The 20,459-nt window shown below is 40.4% G+C and overlaps 1 protein-coding gene across 1 annotated transcript; it reads left to right on the top strand.

Moving 5' to 3' along the window:
• Nucleotides 1-382: 382 nt before the first annotated feature.
• Nucleotides 383-17,834, top strand: LOC104622284 (cell surface glycoprotein CD200 receptor 1-A-like). The gene is made up of 6 exons (XM_010289022.1): nucleotides 383-470; nucleotides 13,281-13,589; nucleotides 14,213-14,464; nucleotides 15,271-15,370; nucleotides 16,329-16,380; nucleotides 17,712-17,834. The coding sequence occupies exons 1-6, from the start codon at nucleotides 383-385 to the stop codon at nucleotides 17,832-17,834; spliced, it is 924 nt and encodes a 307-aa protein (XP_010287324.1).
• Nucleotides 17,835-20,459: the final 2,625 nt, after the last annotated feature.

Raw genomic sequence — 20,459 nt, forward strand, 5'->3', positions numbered from 1 at the left:
TCCTTTTTGATATTAAACTCAGCCTTGAATAATCTCCTCTGCTTTTACCCCCTCTGAGCTCTGCTGCAGGTTTATCTTCACTCATCAGCCTCCTGAGGAGAACCAATGAACGGAAGGCAGAGTTGTTCAATCTGTTTCCTCAGCGTTCGCCTAGGCTCTCAGCACAGGAAGCCTAGTGCTCTGAAAAGTCAGAAGGAGGAACCTCTCCAGCTTTGAGGAGCCAGTCGATCAGGAGCACACACAGCTACAGGAGAGGAGTGGGAAGTGGGTAGAGAAAACACCGACGTTGGATCCTGAGGATGCACTGGCAGGCAAGAAATACTCCCCATGGCCACAGCTAGGTTGGTGGCGGGATGGATGGAGTGATGGAACTGCCTGAGCCATGAAAGCAAGAGCCAACATGAATATTGCTGGGAAGACTGTGTGTGTTTTTGTGCTGCTCACCATCACCAAGGTCACCAGAACAGTAGGTGAGTCTAACTGGGACCAATCAGCTGTTGGGATGGAGGAAAGGGAAATGTGCACAGATATTTTCTTTCCATAAAAGCTGTGACTTTCTTTAATTGCTAAAATTTATGAAGTACAACTAAAACATGCTTGCCCAATGTCCACTGCTGCTCTTCTTTTCTTAGTGGTTACAAGGCTGCCAATCATTACCCCTGTGACTTCCATGTAGGCAATTATTTAGTGACCGTTAGCTGGGAATGTACCATTTGTCACAGACAGACTTTTTACTCAGACCTCTAAATGCACATCATCTGAGAAACTGGTCCCTTTGACATATTACAGATATGCCTGGGAAAGTGTTTGTGAAATTGAAGCTTTTGGCCATGTTGTTTCTGCTGAAGAGAGGCTGCAGATACTCTGAAATAGGGCAGGGATCTCTTGCGTCTTTCTGAGGAGTGGTGGAAGATCACTGATGCGTTGCCAGTAGGGAGCAATTTCTGGAATTTCATTCTGAGGCTAATGGACATGGTCACTATCAAGAGTGGGAAAGGCTTTTGTGCCAAAGACAGTGGCACTCCTAAGCCTTTCTAACCCCCATCTTTTAGTGTAGTTGACTTAGTTTTAATAGAGTCTAGCTACAGCAGTTAATGCCTTCCACATACTGTTTATTTGCATTTCTAGAGCTTGTGCTCTTCCAGACACCACACAGCAGTCTGCAGACTTGGTAGTGGAACTAGGGATTTGAGCAGCAGTTCCAGAAACTTAAATTGTCTATGTATAGAGGGAGAAGGCATATAGGTCTGTGAGGTCCAACTTAAACTAGGGAAATCTCCAAATAATATGTAAAGTGCATGTGTCCATTCCTATTATGGGGAGGTAGAACTAAACTGCATAGACATGAGTTATGCCATTCCACTTGGCCAGAAAATAAAAATGGCTCCTTGGTGATGTTTTAAAGCAAAACGGATGCAGTCATTGTTGGCAGTGAGGGAACACCTGTCTATAATGTGTTTGGCTGATCAAATGAGGGATCCAAAATGGTTACCTCAGTGCTACCCATTGGAAAAAATTGAAATACTTCACAAACATTATTAAACTTTCCCTTGATAGCCTCACAACAGGCATGCTGGAGGTAAAAAACCTGTCCTTAATCTGTAGGTAAAGAACTATCTCAGAAGAATCCTGAGGAACCTGCTCAGGGTTATAGAGACAGATTATAGTAGCATCAGAGACAGTCTACGTTTTTGAACGCAGCTGCTCAAAAACTTAAAGGAGTACAGACATGTCACAATATGCTGAAGAAAATAGGGGAGATAAAGGAGAATCCTACCGGCAAAAAATCTTTTTTAAAATGGACTTTGCTGGAAATATTTTAAAAATCTAATGCCAAAAAGTTTGGGGGTTTTTTTCATCCAAAATGTAATTGGATTTTAACTTCTCAGTGTCTTAGTGAATCAGTGATATTCCCTTCAAAGAACACAGAAAAAGATGTTCAGTTAAAATCTAATTTCATGCTTGAATCTTCTCCTCCTCGCCCTCAAATAAAGAGCAGTCCACATTTGATGGAAAGTTTTTAGCTACCACTGCCCTTAAAGTTGTTTCCTTCAATATTAGGGTGGCTGTTCTGAGCAAAATGTAGTGACAAGGTTTTTTTCTGCAGAGACCACAGGCTAAATGCGTCAAGCTGATCCAATGTGTGTATTCTACCCAGAGAATTTTATTGTTGTATAAAGCTCAGAAGGAACTATGTTCCCATTTCTGAAGGCTAGAGCAAGCTACTCTAAATGAAAAAAGGCATTGCAAAACCTGTTGTGTGTAATCAGGCTTTATCTGCATTAGCATTTTCCTTAACATTTCCTTAGCATTTTATTTTGTGTGGTTTGGTTAGTTTTTACAATAGCAGAAGGGGCAGCTCAGAATCAAGGCTGAGGTCACTTCATGCTTGTCATATCTAGATCTGCCCCCAAGTAGAGTTGGATAATACGCTACTAAAGCTGCTGGTGCATGGTCTGTACTAACAATCTTTCTGCGACAATCCTCATAGTAGCAGCAGTGGAAAAGCCTCAAAATTTCAATCTTTTCAGTAACATTTTGAAGACTTCTCTAGTTTAACTAAGCAGACAGGACACTTCAGGTGGTTGTGTATATACTCTGAAGGAAAGGGGATAAGGAAGGGCAAGATCGTCCATGAGAGGTTCATGCAACAAGTCTCTTTTTCTTGGATTAACATTTGCAATGTTGGACTGTGTAAGTCCTGCATCTGTAGTAGTATCCTGTGACAATAGATAGGAGCGAGTGCTTCAGAGGAAGCTGCAAGAAATCCCTTGTCAGTAATGAGATGTGATTCTCTGTGGTTAGTTTAGTTTTATAAATAGTAAAAAACTGAACTCAGTGACTTTGCATCAGTGCTGGAATTGGAGTGTATGAGGTGAATAAAATTGAAGTAGATTTACAGAGCAACCTGGCCAGAGTTCAAGTTCACTTGCATACATAACTTTCTTGAATGCTGCTGCTTTCATTTAGATTCCTTCCTTAATAGAACTTGTAAATTCTCTTTCACTGGTGTACTAGTGTTTTATTGCCTCCTTACTTTCTCTGTCCTAGTGTGTTTCAGTGTTCCTGTCTCTGTTGCCTCCTATTCTAGTTTACCATGGAATCTTGCTCCAGGTGTAAAAAATCATAGCCCAAAAACTATTCTGGTAAACTTACATTTGTCTCCATCCCACTATTTCTTTGCTGCTCCTTTGGATGTATGTGCTGGAATCATTCTGACTTCTTTTACCCTAAAAGCACCTGCATCCAAAGAGTCTGTTTTTCTTACCCCAATACTTAAAACAGAATTCTGTACTATCAAATTAAGCAAAAAAATTTTCAGGAGACATCTAAATTGCCCTAGTACAATCTTCAAAGCATGTCCCTGTGATATTAATGTTTTACTTTGCTGTGGTCCAAACGCAATGTCTGAATGTGTCTAGCTTCAAAACCATGGAAACAAGGAAGTTCAGTCTTGCAAGTTGACCACATACTCTGTAACTACAAAGCAGATTTTCTTTAACTGGGAATGCATAAGTAGAAGTACATGCTACTTAAAACTCACAGTTGATATCTTTTGTATTTAGAGGTACAAACACTCATAAGAAAAAAGTGTAGGGAATGCCTCATCTTTGTGTTGAGTAAGAAGATGCTAGGAAAAAAAGTACTGTGCTAAAGCTAAGCACTAAACAAGATATGGCTCAGAATTTAATCATATAAAAGTGAGGTTATAAGCATGTTTTCACAGCAGCCCCTCATCTGCTCTCTGCAAAGTATGAAAAAGAGTGCATACAACCTATCCCTTGTGGTCAATGATCTATTTTTGTTTAAAATAGCAGGAAAATGCCACGTAAGCATACATAAACAGTACCACTGATTTTATTATTCTTCTCATGACGAAGAGAGTAAAAGGCCAAGTTCAGCATGCAGAACAGAATATAAAACATTCTGTATCTGTTTCTATACTGGCAGGGGGGCACTTTGCACTTTGTTACACATGGTGTCACAAGTGCTACTCTGAAAGAAATACTACCCAAGCCACTTTGGCATACAGTGTAAATCCCTTTTCCCCTCATCCGTTCCAGCTCACATTCTGCAAGGATGCCGATCTACTTACTTGGCACACAAAAGTTGCTATACCAAGTTTAAAGTTTATAGCCAGACTGATATGATAATGCAACAGCTTGTTAAGTTCCGTGATGATTTATTATCAGCTGAGGATTTGGCCAACAATGTTTGTTCAGCAAGCTGGATGACTCTAACACATCATTTAAACACCAACTAATTCCTTCATTAAATAAGTGTATCCATCCTTTTTTCTACAAAGTCGTGTTAATATTGAGACATAGCCCATTTATGTGAGGGTAGAAACAAAACTTCAGAAAGGACCCATACATCACTGCATCAAATTGCCTTTTTTTGCAGGCACTGTATCATGAAACATGTTTCATAAACAATCTAAGCACCAAAAAAAGCACTTTATTGAAAGGCTGGTTTTAATCCTGATTGAGGCAAGATCCTGTATTCTAACTTCCAGCCTAAATTTGTTGTACTAATTATTTTTATTGTTATTACATTTTAGGGCACTGAATTTTAGCACACATCTACCATTCTACTCAGCAAGCTCATCTGGTTCTTTTTGTGTGACATTTCCATTCTTTATATTAATAATGCTATATTCTTCGTGCTTTCAACAAATTTCCTCACTCACTCCTTATACAAAGGCCAATGCCATCAGTAAAACTGTTAAACAGAATTACTGTAAAAATGATCTGCTGAGAAACATTATTAGCAAGTTACCTTCATCCTGACACCTTCTTTTGACACTAACACTGCCTTTTGCCTTCTCTCCTTAATCCAGTTCTTTATCCATCATGTTTCCCTCCAGTTGTCCCTCTATTCTTTAGCTTAATTTATGATTTTCAAAAGGACACTGTATCAAACCACATCTCTAACTAGATCAGCTTTAATGTCTTTTCTTTTCCTTCAAAATCACCTGTCTTGAATGGCTGCTTGAAAGGATACTGGAGAAAGCTAAAGAGAATGAAAAGATTGTAAAAAAATTAAAAACTAGGAATTGGCAACTGCAAAGGTATATTCCACCTTGAATGTGAAGACTGAAACCTTGAGTTCATTATTAAGTTCTGTCAGTGTGCTCACCTCTCTACAACATATAAAGTCACTTCCTAATATTAAAGTTTGCCATCTAAAAAAAATCCAGCCATGCTGCAGACACTTCATACTGGAAAACCTGAGTTTACAATCACAAAGTGTATTTTTCTGGCTGTGTTTTAAGGTTGCTATTTCAGCTTGTATGAGACAGCATCAGGAAAGAGATTCATACTGCAAGTGACACAGTAATGGTGGCAAAAATGTGTTAAAAGGGGAACAAAAGAAGAATTTAAGTATGAGAAAGAAAGGAATTTCTGAAGATAGAAAACAAGCCTAAGTAGAATGAAGTGGTAATAGGAGATATTTTCAAGGAATAATGATGAGTATGGATAAAAGAGCGTGAGTAGGAAACTGACAATAAAGGTTTAAGTCTTTTACTGTGTCCTTTTAAAGATACGTCCATGCTGACAGAGCTGTGATCACAGCTTCAAAAAACAGAGCCATACGAGCTCAGGCCAGCCAGACCACGTATTTCTATCATGAAAATTAGAGTAGTCCAACTACCTACTACTCACCCGACATGCAGGGCTGGTTTTCAGCCCGCACTCTGTCCTGTGCTGGAGTGGCTACATTTTCAGAGCCACAAAGCTACCATATATGAAACTCTGTCAGTAGTTTAGCAATCCCTACTGTCGTACAAAGCACTTCTATTTGCTCGTCTTTCACTTCATTCCAGACAAGCCTTGCTAAGTGTCATAGACACTCTGTGGCAGTAGAAGGGGAAAACAGATGCAGAGCTCAGCCTATTGTATCTGGCCTCTTCCAAGTGTCCAGTACTGCCATTTTGATTATTACTTTCTTTGAGTCATATAATATATTCATTCCAAGACACAGTTTTGTGTGTTACACACAGTTATACCACATTTGCTTGTGGTATGATAATTGTTTCAGTTCATTATATCTCTAAGTTTAATATGTCACAATCTACAGTAGCAGGGGGGAAATGCACCAAAACGCCATTGGTAGATTGTTGCTTTAAGAAATAAAGACGCAATAGGATTATGTTTGAGAAAGTAAAGCAGTCTCTTTACAGTGCGAAAAATTCTTTAACAGCTAAATTTGTGAAGAGAGCATCAGGGAACTTGAGTCATTTGTGGGGCAAGAAAAAGATCTACTGTGGGTTAAAACCTGCTATAAAGAACAACAGAGGCTGGCAATTTTTCCTATTTGAAAGCAATCAAAAGCAATTTCAAGCTGTGTAGCTGTCTCTGATATTGCAGTGACTCCCCTGAAAATTTTAGTGGCTTCACAGTAACATTTTCCTGTTTTTAAAATCTTTCTTCCTCCTTCTACTGCGAGAAAGACTCTGAGAAACAGGACAAATGACTAAATAAGTGACACTGCAAAAGAACTGGTGCGACTAGTTATCTCCGAGAGCTGTCAAACACACTACATAAACCAAGTTCAAAAAAACAGGGCAAAGTCTTTCCCCCAATCTTTTTCAATTACAGTAATCTTAGCATGACAACGGTAGCCAGCACATTTTTGAAACACAAATACAAATGCCTCAACTGAATGTATTTTTTCTTGGGAAAGGATGTGTCCATTTTCATAGATAAAACTGGAATCTGTCAGTGCATTGGAATGTGTACCCAAGGCACTGGAGTAGAGCTTGAGAACCTTCTCAGACATCACTTAAAATCTTCAACAGCCAAGGAGAGACAATGAGACAGGGCATAATATTACTGCTATTGCAATTAAATGAACTTCAGAGGCTGGAGTCAAATTGGAGGACCTCAATCTAAAGGCCTCCTACCCTACCCACCTGTCGAGTCTCCAGAGTGAAACCCGCTCACGATGGATTTGTGTCAGCAACCAAAATAGGATGGTTCAACTTCGAGCTGTACAGAACTCCCAGAACCAGCTCACCTATTTTCCACATTGGTGTAACAGACAGCACATGCTCCCGGGCTCCTGAGGTCTGCTCCTTCTGGCTAACAGAAAAAGTGATTGCCATTTTCCAGAGTCCACTCATTTGTGAAGAATAAGACTGAAGATGAGAAGTTATTTACAACAAATGTGTAGGTATATGATCCTTCATGTCATCTTTCTTGTGTGAAACATAATAGTTAACAGTACTGACATTTAATTATCGTCCTTTGGTTATCACTGCATTGAGATGAGCTTGATAGCTCACACCTCTTCAAATTTCTTGTTCTCTGCAGCCGCAGAGCGAGCGAGGCATTTGCTGCACTGGTTATCCCCCTTTTCAGCTACAGCAAGCTGTCAGCTTAGCTCAGCTATAACACGGGGTTTCACCTTGAGAGAAGTAGCAGTGCAATGTACTGGCTTGTTTCCAAGCCCTCACTTGAATAGATAAATGCTGACATGTATGGCACATATGCCCTCATGCACTGGTCATAAACCAATCAGCTATCACAGAGGAAGCTTTAGCAACTGACTTTTAGCCATTTTACAGTATGAAAGCACCATTCCAGAAAACAGTGGTGCAGCGACAGATCTGAATTAAAACACTTGCAGCACTGAAGCTTGCCTCTTAACAGAGTGGAATACTTTTGTTTGTTTTGTTCTCCTGCAGAGCAGACACACACCCTTTAGGTTTAGTGAAATTCCCAGAGGGCAGGGGAGATTGTGTCTTCCCTCAGAGCTGCTGAGCACGTACCCAGGAGCGCAGGCTGGGGCAGGCAGCATAAAGAGGGCAGAGAAAGCAGATGGGGAGACCCTGGCAAAGGGCTTGGTTGGAGCAGACCCACAAGAAGTCATGGAAGTGATGGAAAAAGGAGCTCAAAAGACATCATGTGGAATCTCTGCAGCCTGACAAGTCACTGCAAGCTGGTGGAGTAGAAGAGAGGACTGGGGGAAAGTGCCTGCTCTGTAGGGGCACAAGGGAGCAGGGAAGATTTATTTTCAGGCCTTTTTTTCATGAGTATAGCTAGCAATTCTGTGTTCCCTAAAGTGATATCACTTTCTAGCATATTGGTTTATGTTCTAATAAAACATACTTTTAGAGACTAGATGGCTTTTGGTATGCTCACTAGAAAGATGAAGCAGGGCAAGTCCAACTTCAGCCCAACATGAGGTCCTACCAACATCTCCAAATTGAAGGAAATGCTATGGCTGACCAGGAAGGACAGGATAGGGATGACGGTACTATGTATTTAAAGAACGACCTTTGTGCTGGTGGACCCATAGCTATTTACAGATTAATTCCCGAGAATATACATTTTGGACTGCTTCTAAATAATGCTAAGTCTGTGGTAAAAATCAGCAAGTCTTGACATTTCACTAGATTATATTTTAGCTTGAAATAGAAAGAAAGGCAAATCCTCTTTTCATCAGAAACTTTAGTGAAAATGATTGACACTATTGTTCATGATTTGGAAGCTTCTCATAAAGTATTACCCAGGCCCAGTCCTATTTTACTTGTGAGTGACAAGGTTTTAGCTCACACAGTTCAAAACCTTAAATTATCTGAACCTGGTACTATGCTCTGTGGTAAAATGAAGCAGAGCTCTCTTTTTGCTTATGCTTTCTTGGGAGAATAGCAAGCATGTGGGAAGATTTCTGCCCCATGTGATAATGTGAGTGAGCATCTATAGAAATGGAAGCACTGTAACCATCCACATGGGTGACAAGCAGGGCTAATGAGCAAATCCCCAGCAGAACTATCAGCCTGGCTACTCTGGTTTTGGGACTCAGTCTAGTAGGCGTCCACAGCACTCTGCCATCACAACATGCTTCCATGCCACATTAAACCAAAAGAGGATCAAAATAGGTGCAGGCTCTGCAGTTATGCCTTGCTCCTTTACCATTTTTTTTTTCTTTCTCTGCCTTCAACACAAAGACAGAGAGTCAGAGTTTTAGACAGTTCTTGAGAGAATGCTAACAGGCTAACAGAGTCATAATATAGAATAAAACCTCCTCCTAATAATATATGTCAGTTCTACAGGGAAAAAAACATATTCCCTGTTCCACCTTAAGAGGAGGTCTTCAAAGTAATTTCAGAAATACAAATTAACCAAACCTCTCAGGATTTTTGGCATACGCATTTTTCTTCCATAAAAGAAGTCTAAAAATCAAGTTTCTAGCAGCATGCATGAGAAAAAAAGCAAAGCAAGGAAGAAAGTACACAATTCATATTTACACTAATGCCACTTACCTGCCCTCTAGCAATGAAAGAGGCCAGTAAGGTGAAAGCAGTTTAATTTTATTATGTTTATGAGGCCTCTTTACAATAGTAGAAAGGTGTACGTAAGGACAGGATGAATAAGAAGATTTTTTTACTAATTAATCTACCATCTGGGGAAAAACTCCTGCCTTGCTAAAAGCCTTCTAAATTAATAACAAGATACAGGGGAATTCAGAATCCTTCTCCAAATTTATCGTAAACCTAAAATTGTACTTAAACATGATTCATCAGATTTTAAGTTGACTGATGTGGCTTATCATTTGAAGTGAACGGTATCTGATTCATTCAGAGGAGAATATGGCAGAAAGGCATAGCAGAAAGCACCACTTTCACTCCCTCCTTATAGTCTTGAGGCACACAAGCCGTTACATTGTAGAACTTGTACACTGCAATAGGCTGCTTAGGACACGCAGAGTTGAAAGAAAATTAAAATTATACTGATTTAATATGTAAATGAAAGTGTACACAGTTAAATATGCACAACTTTGTCATTCTGGCACAACATTTGCAAACACTGTCCAAAGAAACCCCAGCCCCAACACACAGGCTGTTTGAATGTTTAGGTTTGCTTAGTCATTTTCAGATGAGGTCAGCCATACTGATGACATAACTCGGAGCTCTGAGGTTCTTGGCAGTGTTAAACTGGGAGAGGAAACACTTTGTTCTCCAATTTTCATAGAACTGACATCCAGAAACCATCATAAGACAAAAGCTTCTTTCAGTTCCTCTCCTGCTAAAATCATCTGGGTTTAAAACACACACCTCACATTTTCTTCAAATGCCATCAAGCAGAAAAAATTGTAATTTAAAAATACTTCCAGTGTACTAATGTATCACAGAACACTGTTGACAATTGAATTAAGGAAACAAGCATTTGTGGGGCTAGTGGGTAATTTGTGTATCAGCGATGGTATGAATAGATAGCACTTTTCTTCTCCAGCCATGCTTGGAAACATTAATTGATGAATCCTGGCAGTATTGGGCTGCAGGAAGCTAAGTATTATTTCCTTTATTTAATAAAAATGGGAAGTGGATGGCTTCAGTGAAATACTGTCGCCAGTTGATTTTCCTCTTCTACCAGCAAAGAAAACCTTCCCAGGATTACCTCTGATGTCCATGTTACACAGCTGGAGTAACTAATATATTACAGCACTGTACGGTGTAGTGTAGTGTGGGGCAGTATTGCAGCTACACCTCCTATTAATCTGCAGAAGCTAGGTCTAGGCTGGGAAATGTCTTCACCAGGACACTTAATCCTCAAAATGAAAAGGCAAAAACCTTTCAAGGAATCTTTAAGTAGTTAAAATATAAATAATATAAACTGTGTTCATTTTGCAAGTTAGAAATCATTTCCCAAGAACACAGTTAAACAGAAGGAAAAGTGGCTGAGCTTCATTCACCTAGATTCCAGAACTTACTGAGATTTCAGACAATATTATTAAGGTAAAACCAACTGTAATTTTCTCAAAGAGGCTAATAGTAATTATTTGACTAATAATTTGAAGTTAACGCTCATTAAGACCATTTCTTATAGTGTTGTGAACATTCAGGAACTGGGCTTCACATTGTTCCCAGCCAGCAGAGGTAATAGAATTCCAGCTCTGGGTAGGGGGTAGAGAAACACAGCAAAGTCAGGTCTGGTACCTGTGAGGAAGACTTTGACAAAGGTTTGATTAATCATGCAAAACTTAGGTCTTCTAATTCTTTTCATATTCCAGCTGAGCTTTCAATTGCCTCTTCAGTATACCTGCTTGAAAGGTTTGGGGAGGAGTTTAACATATTTGGAATAATTTTTGAAAAACTAATTTGTCAGTACAAATCAGGCTCGTTAACTTTTGTTGTCCTTCCACATTAGTGCATGGTTTGAAAGTAGTACTCTCATTTTCTCCTCTCATGCAGTGCTCAGAATGCCACTAAAACCATTACTCAGCCCAAGGAAAGAGCAACCAGGGGTTCCACCGGAGACACCGAGCACTCAGGGATCAGTGGTTTACAGTCCCAAGGTTTAATGGTCACCTATTAAAAGAGGAAATGAGTGAGGTGATAAATGGAGGCTGGCTTGGACTACAGCACTGGGTATTATTCCTATTAACTCATTAATTGTTGCACTTAGGAGATTTTGAAAAAGAAGGGTTATTTATCTGTAACAGGTCTTGTTCAGGTGGTTATTTATACATACACATACACAAACACATATACATATACATACATTATGGATTTTGGGGGTTGTTTGCTTTTAATTTCAGCAACATTCCCTCACCTACTCTTCACACTGGTTTATAACCTGTGCCTCAGACTCTTGTTTTCTCTCAGTCTCAAAATTGCCTCACAAAGGAGGGTGGGCTGCGTATGTAAGTTTAGGCAAAACTAATGCACATATAAGCAGCTCATCTTGAAGAACACTTTCAGGTTAACTTACTTTCATCTCTGAGTGCTTGCCCACATGTAACTTCACTGTGAACAAAACCCATCACAGAATACTTTATTAAGGAAAAGGTCCCAATGTGACTAGATGAAACAAAGCAAAAGAACTGACTGTCCCAAAGGTGGCATCATGTTGAGAGGCGTCAATGGTAAAGGAAATAGTGAAATTATTCTTGGGGTTAGAAAATTCATTCTTTGGATCTGTCAGCTGAAGACACAGGCAGATGAGGGTCCCAAATCTGCCCAATATAAAGAGAGCAAGCATGACTCTGTTCAATATGTGCAAAAAAGAATCAGCCCTGATAGCTTGTGGAGAAAGAAAACCCAGGCAAATTAGTTTCTTGGCTAAGAAGAAATTGAGGCACCCATAAGCAAAAAAAAAAAAAAAAATTAAAGGCAATCCTGAGGGTGTAACTTGTCTTGAACAAACACAGCACACAGAGGACCTGTAATAGTGGTTTGTCTCTCCACCCTTCAATGGTCAATATGATAACTTCCAAAAAGGACAAGAGGACTAGGTCCAAGCTTTTCCATAAACACATGCTTGTAGCTTCAAGTACATAGTTCATGGATCATGAAAAGAAAAAGAGAGGCAGTATCATGCCTGATTCCAAGCAAGAGTCATCTTTTAAAACCCCAAAGGAAAGTCAGTGTCATAGAAAGAAAAAGAAGAAAAAATTAGGACATGTTTCCAAGCAAATGCAAAACAGAATTCAAGAACAAGACATACTCACTATTAGATAGTCAACACAGTTGATACAACAACTGAATAAAGTTTGTCTGCAATCTTAGCCTCACAAGCAAGAGGCACAGGGATATTGGGCATATTTTACACCTCTGTAGCTGTGTGCCTGGCACAAAAATGGGTGGGACTTACATTCATGTCCTATGGGCCCCCTGCAGTAAAAAAAGTACAGTGACAGTGTGAATGCATATGTACACATTGTGAATGTATATATTCACAAAGATTCAGAAAATGAAAAGACACCCGTGAGACATAAGGCAAAAACCCTTTCCTCTTACACAAAGCTCCACCATTGTTATTTGTGCTGTGATCATGTCTGAGAGGTGTAAACAAAGCCTTTGGCTACAGTGTTGGATTTTGTATGAATGCAGAATTAGAAGTTGTTTACTTCATTGGTAACAACAGTTCCAATGCAATAGTCAAATTTCCATTATTTCAGCGTGCAAGTGGTAACAGCCCTGTGAGCAACCCCCAGGGGGATTTGCCAATAGAAGCACACTATTCAGACGATGAACTGCTGAAGACAATGGGTGGGAGTAGGGTCTTCCTCCAGTATCTGCCCTATCCACTAAGATGGGCCCCAAAGGGAAATTTGTTGAGTATTGAGGGGGTAGGCTGTGATAGGCCACTGGCTCCATAGTCCACAGCTGTAATACAAGATGACAGACAATTTGCAGATGAGCACAGACAGGGCCTGATGCTGGTGTGTGACAGACGTTTCTCTGTGAAGCACAGACCAGAACTCCAAGGCTATGAGCGACATCCCTGGGCACCTTCTCACACGTCCTTCTCCTCCTTTCTCTCCTTCAGGGAACAACAGAGTGTCAGCGACAGTAGGTAACAACTCTGTGCTCTCCTGCCCCCCCCAATCCAATGCAACTATGGTAACATGGAAAATAAACCCAAAGGTTGGAGGCCCTTGCGCCTTGGGATACAGGGCTGATCAGAACAAGACGGACAGAACAAACTGCAGCGACAGCATGAACTGGAAATTCAGACCAGATCGGGACCCTGCCCTTGAGATACGGCGAGTGGGAATAGCCCATGAGGGAAATTACACCTGCGAAGTGGTAGCGACAGAAGGGAATTTCCACAAGACGTACGACCTGACCGTGCTGGGTAAGGGACTCCCTCCTCATTTTACAGCTCTCCAAAGGCTGGTGTCTGGGCCTGGACATACAAAGCCTCCTCTCCCCATGCACCGGGGGATATACTAATCCAATGTACTAACAGAGGATTCTGTATGTGCTTCTGGCTATCCTGTAGAATCAAATCATTAATACAGTAACTTAAGAGAACTAAAGCCTGTGAGAGCAGCCCTTCCAGGGGCTGAGATATTCTACCAAACATGGGGTGTTCTTATCCAGACGGTAAGAACAGACCCATTTCCTCTTATGCTTGGCATTCAAATATGTTTTAAACCACCTGTACAATGGCCATGTAGTACAAAAGTCTAGTTCAGCCCTGTATTTGGGATAATTCCCTACCACAGTGTGCAGGGATACCTCCTCTGTCGGTACGTGGCTGTGGTAACTCACCTGAATGGGGGAGAGCTGTCCAAATGGAAAAGAGAGGCACAATCTTTGTCTCTTGAGACTTTGGCCCATGTCGCTGTAATGGGAGAGCACCTCCAACCTTATTCTCCTCTTTTCACTGTGTTCATGTTGGGCAGAGAGCAAGAACATCCTATCCCAACTGCGGCAAACTAACTCCATGCATCTCCCCTTCCTGACGCTTTGCAGTGCCCCCCAGGCTGACCCTGTACTGTGATGACCGCGGGAACCCTGTGTGCGAGGCAGCGGCAGGGAAGCCGGCTGCTCAGATCTCTTGGGTCCGAGAGAGCAACTCCACTCCCAAGGAAGAAGGCCATGACAACGGGACAGTGACTGTTCTCAGCAAGTTCACAGCATACAGCACCAATGTGACTAATACAACCTGCATTGCGTCCCACCCAGCTGGGAACCAGAGCAAGTCCATAGCCTGTTATCCCTCAAGTAAGCTTGCCTTTGTGCCGTCGGCATTCAAAATCCTGGTTAGCTGCCTCTGCGCACTCTTGTTCCTTCTAGGAAGGAAAATCTACCAAAGCTATAGAAAACTTCAGTGAAGTCCTATCTAGACAAGAGTACCATCCCCAACTGCCTTCGCCCAGAAACATCACCAGCTTGTATGTGTTCTAGACACTATTTCCTAATGGTTTCTTCCCTAAGAGGGATATACATAAGTGTAGTAGTATTCTTTTGGTGGTGGAAATGTTGTTGGAAACAGAGACAAAGCAGTCATGATCTTAGTGTTAAAATAATCACTTGGAAACAGAACATCAGCAAAATTTTTTTACATGCAAATGTAAAGTCTCTTGCTCAAATCATGATAAGAGAGAGAAAGAGATCCAACTCTTGTGTGGCCAGCAGAAACAAATAAATCACATTGTTCCAAGTTGTGAGTGTGGGACACTCACATGTATCATAATTGGTTTCTGGTTTTTGCTTTTTTTGTTGCTTTTGAGAGCTACACTGACATATGCCAACACCTTGACACGAGCTCAGCTATGGCTTAGTGAATTAATACCATAAGTGTCCACTGTGGGATTCGTGGGATCTGCTTTAGTCTCTGACACAGACTCCATTTGTGTTTCTCAGACAAGTTTTGTTACTGAGTTTCCCTTCTGCCAAAGGGGATTATATTTATTTCACAAGCATGCTGAAAATGTGTGTATGAGCTAAAGCAGCTTTAATCTTATACTGAAATAATAAAGAAACTGAGCAGTAAGAAGATATAACTAAGACTAACTTTTTGTGTTTAGAGAACGACGGCTTTATCCTGCATGTCTCGATCATTCTTAGTTTCCTGTGCATTTTTACCTTCATGGCAGTTACGTACTATTTTAAGCTCCACAGTGACAGGTATGTATGATAGGGTGCTAAGGAAAGATTGTCTAATGCTAGAATAAATCTTAAGTACTGTTTGTGTCCTGAAATCCTATGGTTCTGTCAGTCTGTGCTGCTATGAGTAACTGAATTAACTATATCAGATATTTCTATACTGCAGACACTGTGCATTGCACACATCTTCACTGAATAATGCACCTGGGTAAAATATAAACGGGCAGAAGTTGGCAGAGGATCCTCATTGCATTGGCAGCTACACTAAAGGGGAGCTCTTCATTCTAATAGGAAACTGGGAGAATAAATCTGTTCCTCAGCTACTGTGATAGTCTGTCAGTGTCTCTCCTGTTTAGATCAGGAGTTGGTTCTGATGCCTAATGAGTTCTATCAAGTACCAGAGGACTGACCAGTGCTGTCCTGCCATATCAACAGAGGGGACAGCAGATTGTATCTGTATTTATGAAAAAGTTCCCTGGGTGGAGCTGGAGTTTAGCCCCTTTAGGATTCGCTGTGCAGAAAAAAGCAGTTCCAAGGCAAAACTACAGAAATCATTTGTGCAGAGAAAGGCTGAATTAGCACCTGTACTGAAGGCCTCAGCTATGTTCCCTCCCTTCCTTATTCCAAAACTGCTTTTCTCCCAAACCTTCTCCCTTAGAGGTGAAGAATTAGTTCAATACAATTTCATTAACTGCAAATTGTACATCCTTCCAGAGGACTTTGATTTTAATATTCCACTTCCACATTGTGCTTAAGCTCCCACAAACATAAGCAAAGAGCTCTTAAGAAGGTCAGGGTGCCATAATTTCAGGATCAAAAGTCAAGGAGAGAGAGACATGAGATGGCTTTTTGGCTTTATTCTTGATGACAAGAAAAAGAAATGTTTCATAAGTTTGTGATCAAAGAAACCAGGCTGTGATCCAGCCAAACCTAGCACTGAGGAAGGAATTTGCTTTAATACTTGTTTTCTTTTTAACAGACTGTGCCACAAAACCAAAACTTCTGAGACTGCTCCTACACATTCCCCACAGGTAAGGAGAATGATGCAAATTAGACCATCACCAAATCAGGGATCTTCTGGTAGTCCTGAAAAGATGGTTAGTAAAGGGAAACCATTAGATTTTTACTCTCTTTTTTTCAGCAGGTGCTACTGAGTCTTATATGTTTGCTCTTAGCTGTATCTCAGGAAAAAGCAAAGTCTATCATCACCATAATTTTGACCTGGAGCAAACATTAGAGGCATGGGCCAACAGTGAAGGCTCAGCAACTGCCATCACTTTATTTTAGCAAGGACTGAGTCCCACCACATTTCCCTGGTCATATCAGATACACTGACCACAACTTCTGTACAAACAGTACTCAGGAAGGGAGGCAATGTCATGGGTTGGGGAATATTAAGAAAGCTATTAGTAAACAAAAGGATTAAACAACAAGATTACAGACGTAGGGAAAAAAAAGAATATCCCTTTTGGTGCCCAGAATGATAATGTGCAAGTTTTGAAGGCCACTCTTTATCTTGTGTGGTCAACCTACAACCAAAGAACCAACCATACTCAAAACAAAACGTTTTATAAAACAATGGAAGGAGTGCCAAGCTGCAAGCTGGGAGGTATTCTTGAATTCCTTATGCTGTTACAAGCTTCCTGTGTAGCTGATGAATTCACTCATCAGTTCTGTGTCTCTGGCCTCTGCTATCAAATATAAACAACCACACTTCTATGCAGGCAAGATGTGTTACATCTATATTATGAAAATCTGTGCACCTGCAGTAGACACTAGGCTCAAATTCTGTCATCAACTTAAAAAGGTGCTTCAAAAGGTGCTTCAGTTTTGATTTCTGAAAAGCCTCAGTCAATTCTAGTTATTATTATTGCTCCTGTTCTGCTGCCCTACCTCCCAGATGTTGCTGACAGACACAGCTGAATGAATGTAAAATAATGGATTAAATACCAGTGTTTTTGCTGTCACATCATGCAATTTTCTTTAGCATGTATGTAGACTGATATTGTAGACTGATGGAGGAATCAATCACGGTCAAGACTCCAGCATGTTAATTGCTCTTTCTAGAGAATTAGACCCTAAACCAGTTTTTTGGGGGGCCAAAGTGAGGTAGAAGGGGAGGAAAAGGAGGCAGGTGAACCAATACATCAGCTTTACACTCCAAATCTTTGACAGAAACAGCAATACATGTTCTTTGGTAGAAAAGGTAGAAAAGGATAGAGGTTTTTATATTGAGTCCAAGAAGAATAAATATGGGAGCACTATTTCCCAGTTACTTTCTTCAGTCCACATGAAAGGCTTGCAGAGTCTTGCCAAACTAAACTACCCTTTGCATTTACAGTTTTTGGTTTTGTTTTGCTAGGATGACACAATGGAAGTGGAACCTTATACTACTTATGTGCAGAAGGAAAATGTAATTTACAACTCAGTGTCTGACCTGACAGTGGGGCAGAATCTTCCACAAGGACTGTCACCAGCAACATGAGTGATTCAACAACACTGGAAAGAGAGACACCTTATAAAAGACTGGTTATAGAAAGAAACTTCTCACAGGATTTCTTCAGATTTTGGGGCAACCTGGCTCACTAGGTCTGTTCAAACATCTGCGATTGCTCATAAGTCCAGATAGTTCTTTTTCCCCCTGTTTTGCCTTCTTCCTTGGCAAAGGAAACAGGTTTCCTGTAATTCCTTGGGAAAATGTGACTGACCCCATGCCATAGCATTTCCTGGAAAAGCTGTTGTGATCAGTCTTCCCTTTGCTGTTCTTGCCTTGGAAATCCTAGTTCTGCCAGTCACTTCTAGGCATTACTTGGATGCACTTGACACTATGTTGCACGCATTTGGGAGACCAGAGGAGTGTTATGTCCCAACTAAAATGAAACACTCTTCAATCAACAGCCACTTTTTTCTAATTCACAGAATACTAACATAGTGGCCTGAGTACTGATCATCACAGAATAGCTCAAATGGCAGAATATATTGGTAGGGAAGACCTTTAGTTCCCCAGTTCTGAAACTGGAAACAAGTGATGAGTTTAGAACGTCATCCACTGAGAATTCGCTAGCATCATGAATTTACTTGTTAAGTTCATATTCTTTTCCACTAAATGTGTTCATTCTGTATTTCAGATTATTGTTATGATTACTTTTCCATAAGATTCTCTGAAGATATTGTATTCATCTCTTTCTTAAGAGTATTGGCATTAAGACACTGTAAAAGAATTGTTACTCAAATCTTGTAAGCTACTTGTAACAGAAACAAAGATCAAATAATTCACAAAGTGAAGTTCAAATATATCTTCTATAAATGTGCAATAATATATAAAAAGGATAAAATGCTTGCTAATTCTAGTCATATTTATTTTAACTACCACAACTGAAGACTTTTTTCATTGGATGTTTTATTGATTTTTTTCTACATATACTTGCAAGTTCACTTTTTTGTATGTAAATTAGCTTATAAAATTTAATTTGTCTCATGTTGAGGTGACTTCTTCTCACCTTCCCAAAATGGCCTTTGGGAATAAGTCAAATAAATTGTCCTTTATATACTAGCAGTCCTCAAACGTTTTGGATTAAACCTTTTTACTGGTTTTACAGTACAAGTAAAGAAATCCATTTGTAAGCCTCTGTTTACTACCTCTTATTTCAGTATTTTAAAAGACTGACGGGGTACATGGTCTGATGGTAGGATCAGAAGAACTAGATTTTTCCTTTAGACCATAGAAATGTCTTTGCCACACATCGTTAGATCTTTCTTTTGAGATAAGCCTCCTGAGGGCTACGACCCAGTGCTTGGAAAACAGACTTCTAAACTGATTGCAGTTCCTAAAGGTATTATTCATGTAAACTGATACAATTGATTATTTATTCTCACTCTGCCGGCTATGAAAACAGCCGCTTTTGTCCAGACACTCTCTGCATGCAAGTAATGCTTTTCTCTGTTTCTGTATCTCATTTTGGAATGGAAGGGATCAAAGCTGAATATCAATCAGCTACAAACAGAAAGTTTTAAAGGAACCTCAGTTTCCAGTGACTTACCAATGAAGAGACAGCCAACTCAGTCATAATCCTCTGAAATTCCCCATTTAAAATAGTGTAATACTGTCCAATGATCTTTCTTCCCACCCAAAACCAAATTGCCATCACTTCTTAGACTTTTATCTGTGGGCTGGAAAGTCATTCATGTTGTTCAGTGTCCATAAGGTGGCCTTCATCCTATGAGACAGCAGCTCTTGAAGGTAGATTCTTGCCAGTTTATATGTAATATCTATACAAAAGTATAATACCTGCTAACCTGCTGTCTAGTTGTAGGGTTTTATGATCCTTTACAGGCCTATTACACTGGACTAAATCATGTATGTTCCAGACCTGGATGTTGCTAAGTTGCTAACTGGTTATTTCCTTTGTCCTCTGCTTTGTTCCACATTCAGGCCTGCTATGGGCACTTCGAGTCAAAAGTCATGTAGGCTGTTGATGATGGCGTGTATATCTTCTGACCTGAAGCCCAAAGCAGTGAAGTCGCTAGAAGGCCAAAGCAGCCAGGACAGCAACTAATCCTGCCCTTTCATGTAGGCAGGAAGACCACTGTTTTTGTGCCTAGCTGATTAGCATAGCCAAGGATGTAGCCAGATCCTCTGCAGTAACTTGGCAGAAAACAGGATTTTAGTTTGTGACTGTGATAAACAATATGTTGAGAGTCTTATGTATGCACACATATACCAGTATGCTCTTTGTTCCTAGTAGCACAGAAGGTCTAGAGCAGAAAGTCCTTTCCTGCACTCCTCTTTCTCCATCAAGGTACTTGCTGCTTCTCTTTGCAGTGTGCTGCTATTGTGCTGCAGTCATCCTCCATGCAAAAATGCTGTGTTGACTGTCTCTTAGCAGCCCGGCAAGTGTGCCCTCTAAACTTCCCAGCATGTTGCAGAGTCACAGGAAGAAAGTCAGCAGCTTTTCAGCTCCTCCCATAAAGAAATGTTTTGGCTTTAACCTCATTTACCAATGCTATCTCTTGCTGCAACATTTAATTTTGCTTCATTTGCATCTCCCACTTTTACTGCTGTATTTTATCTTCACACACAGGTTCCAGTCTCTTGACATTTTACAACTGC

The sequence above is a fragment of the Phaethon lepturus genome, unplaced genomic scaffold, assembly GCF_000687285.1.
Source record: "Phaethon lepturus isolate BGI_N335 unplaced genomic scaffold, ASM68728v1 scaffold10526, whole genome shotgun sequence".
NCBI classification, from domain to species: domain Eukaryota; kingdom Metazoa; phylum Chordata; class Aves; order Phaethontiformes; family Phaethontidae; genus Phaethon; species Phaethon lepturus.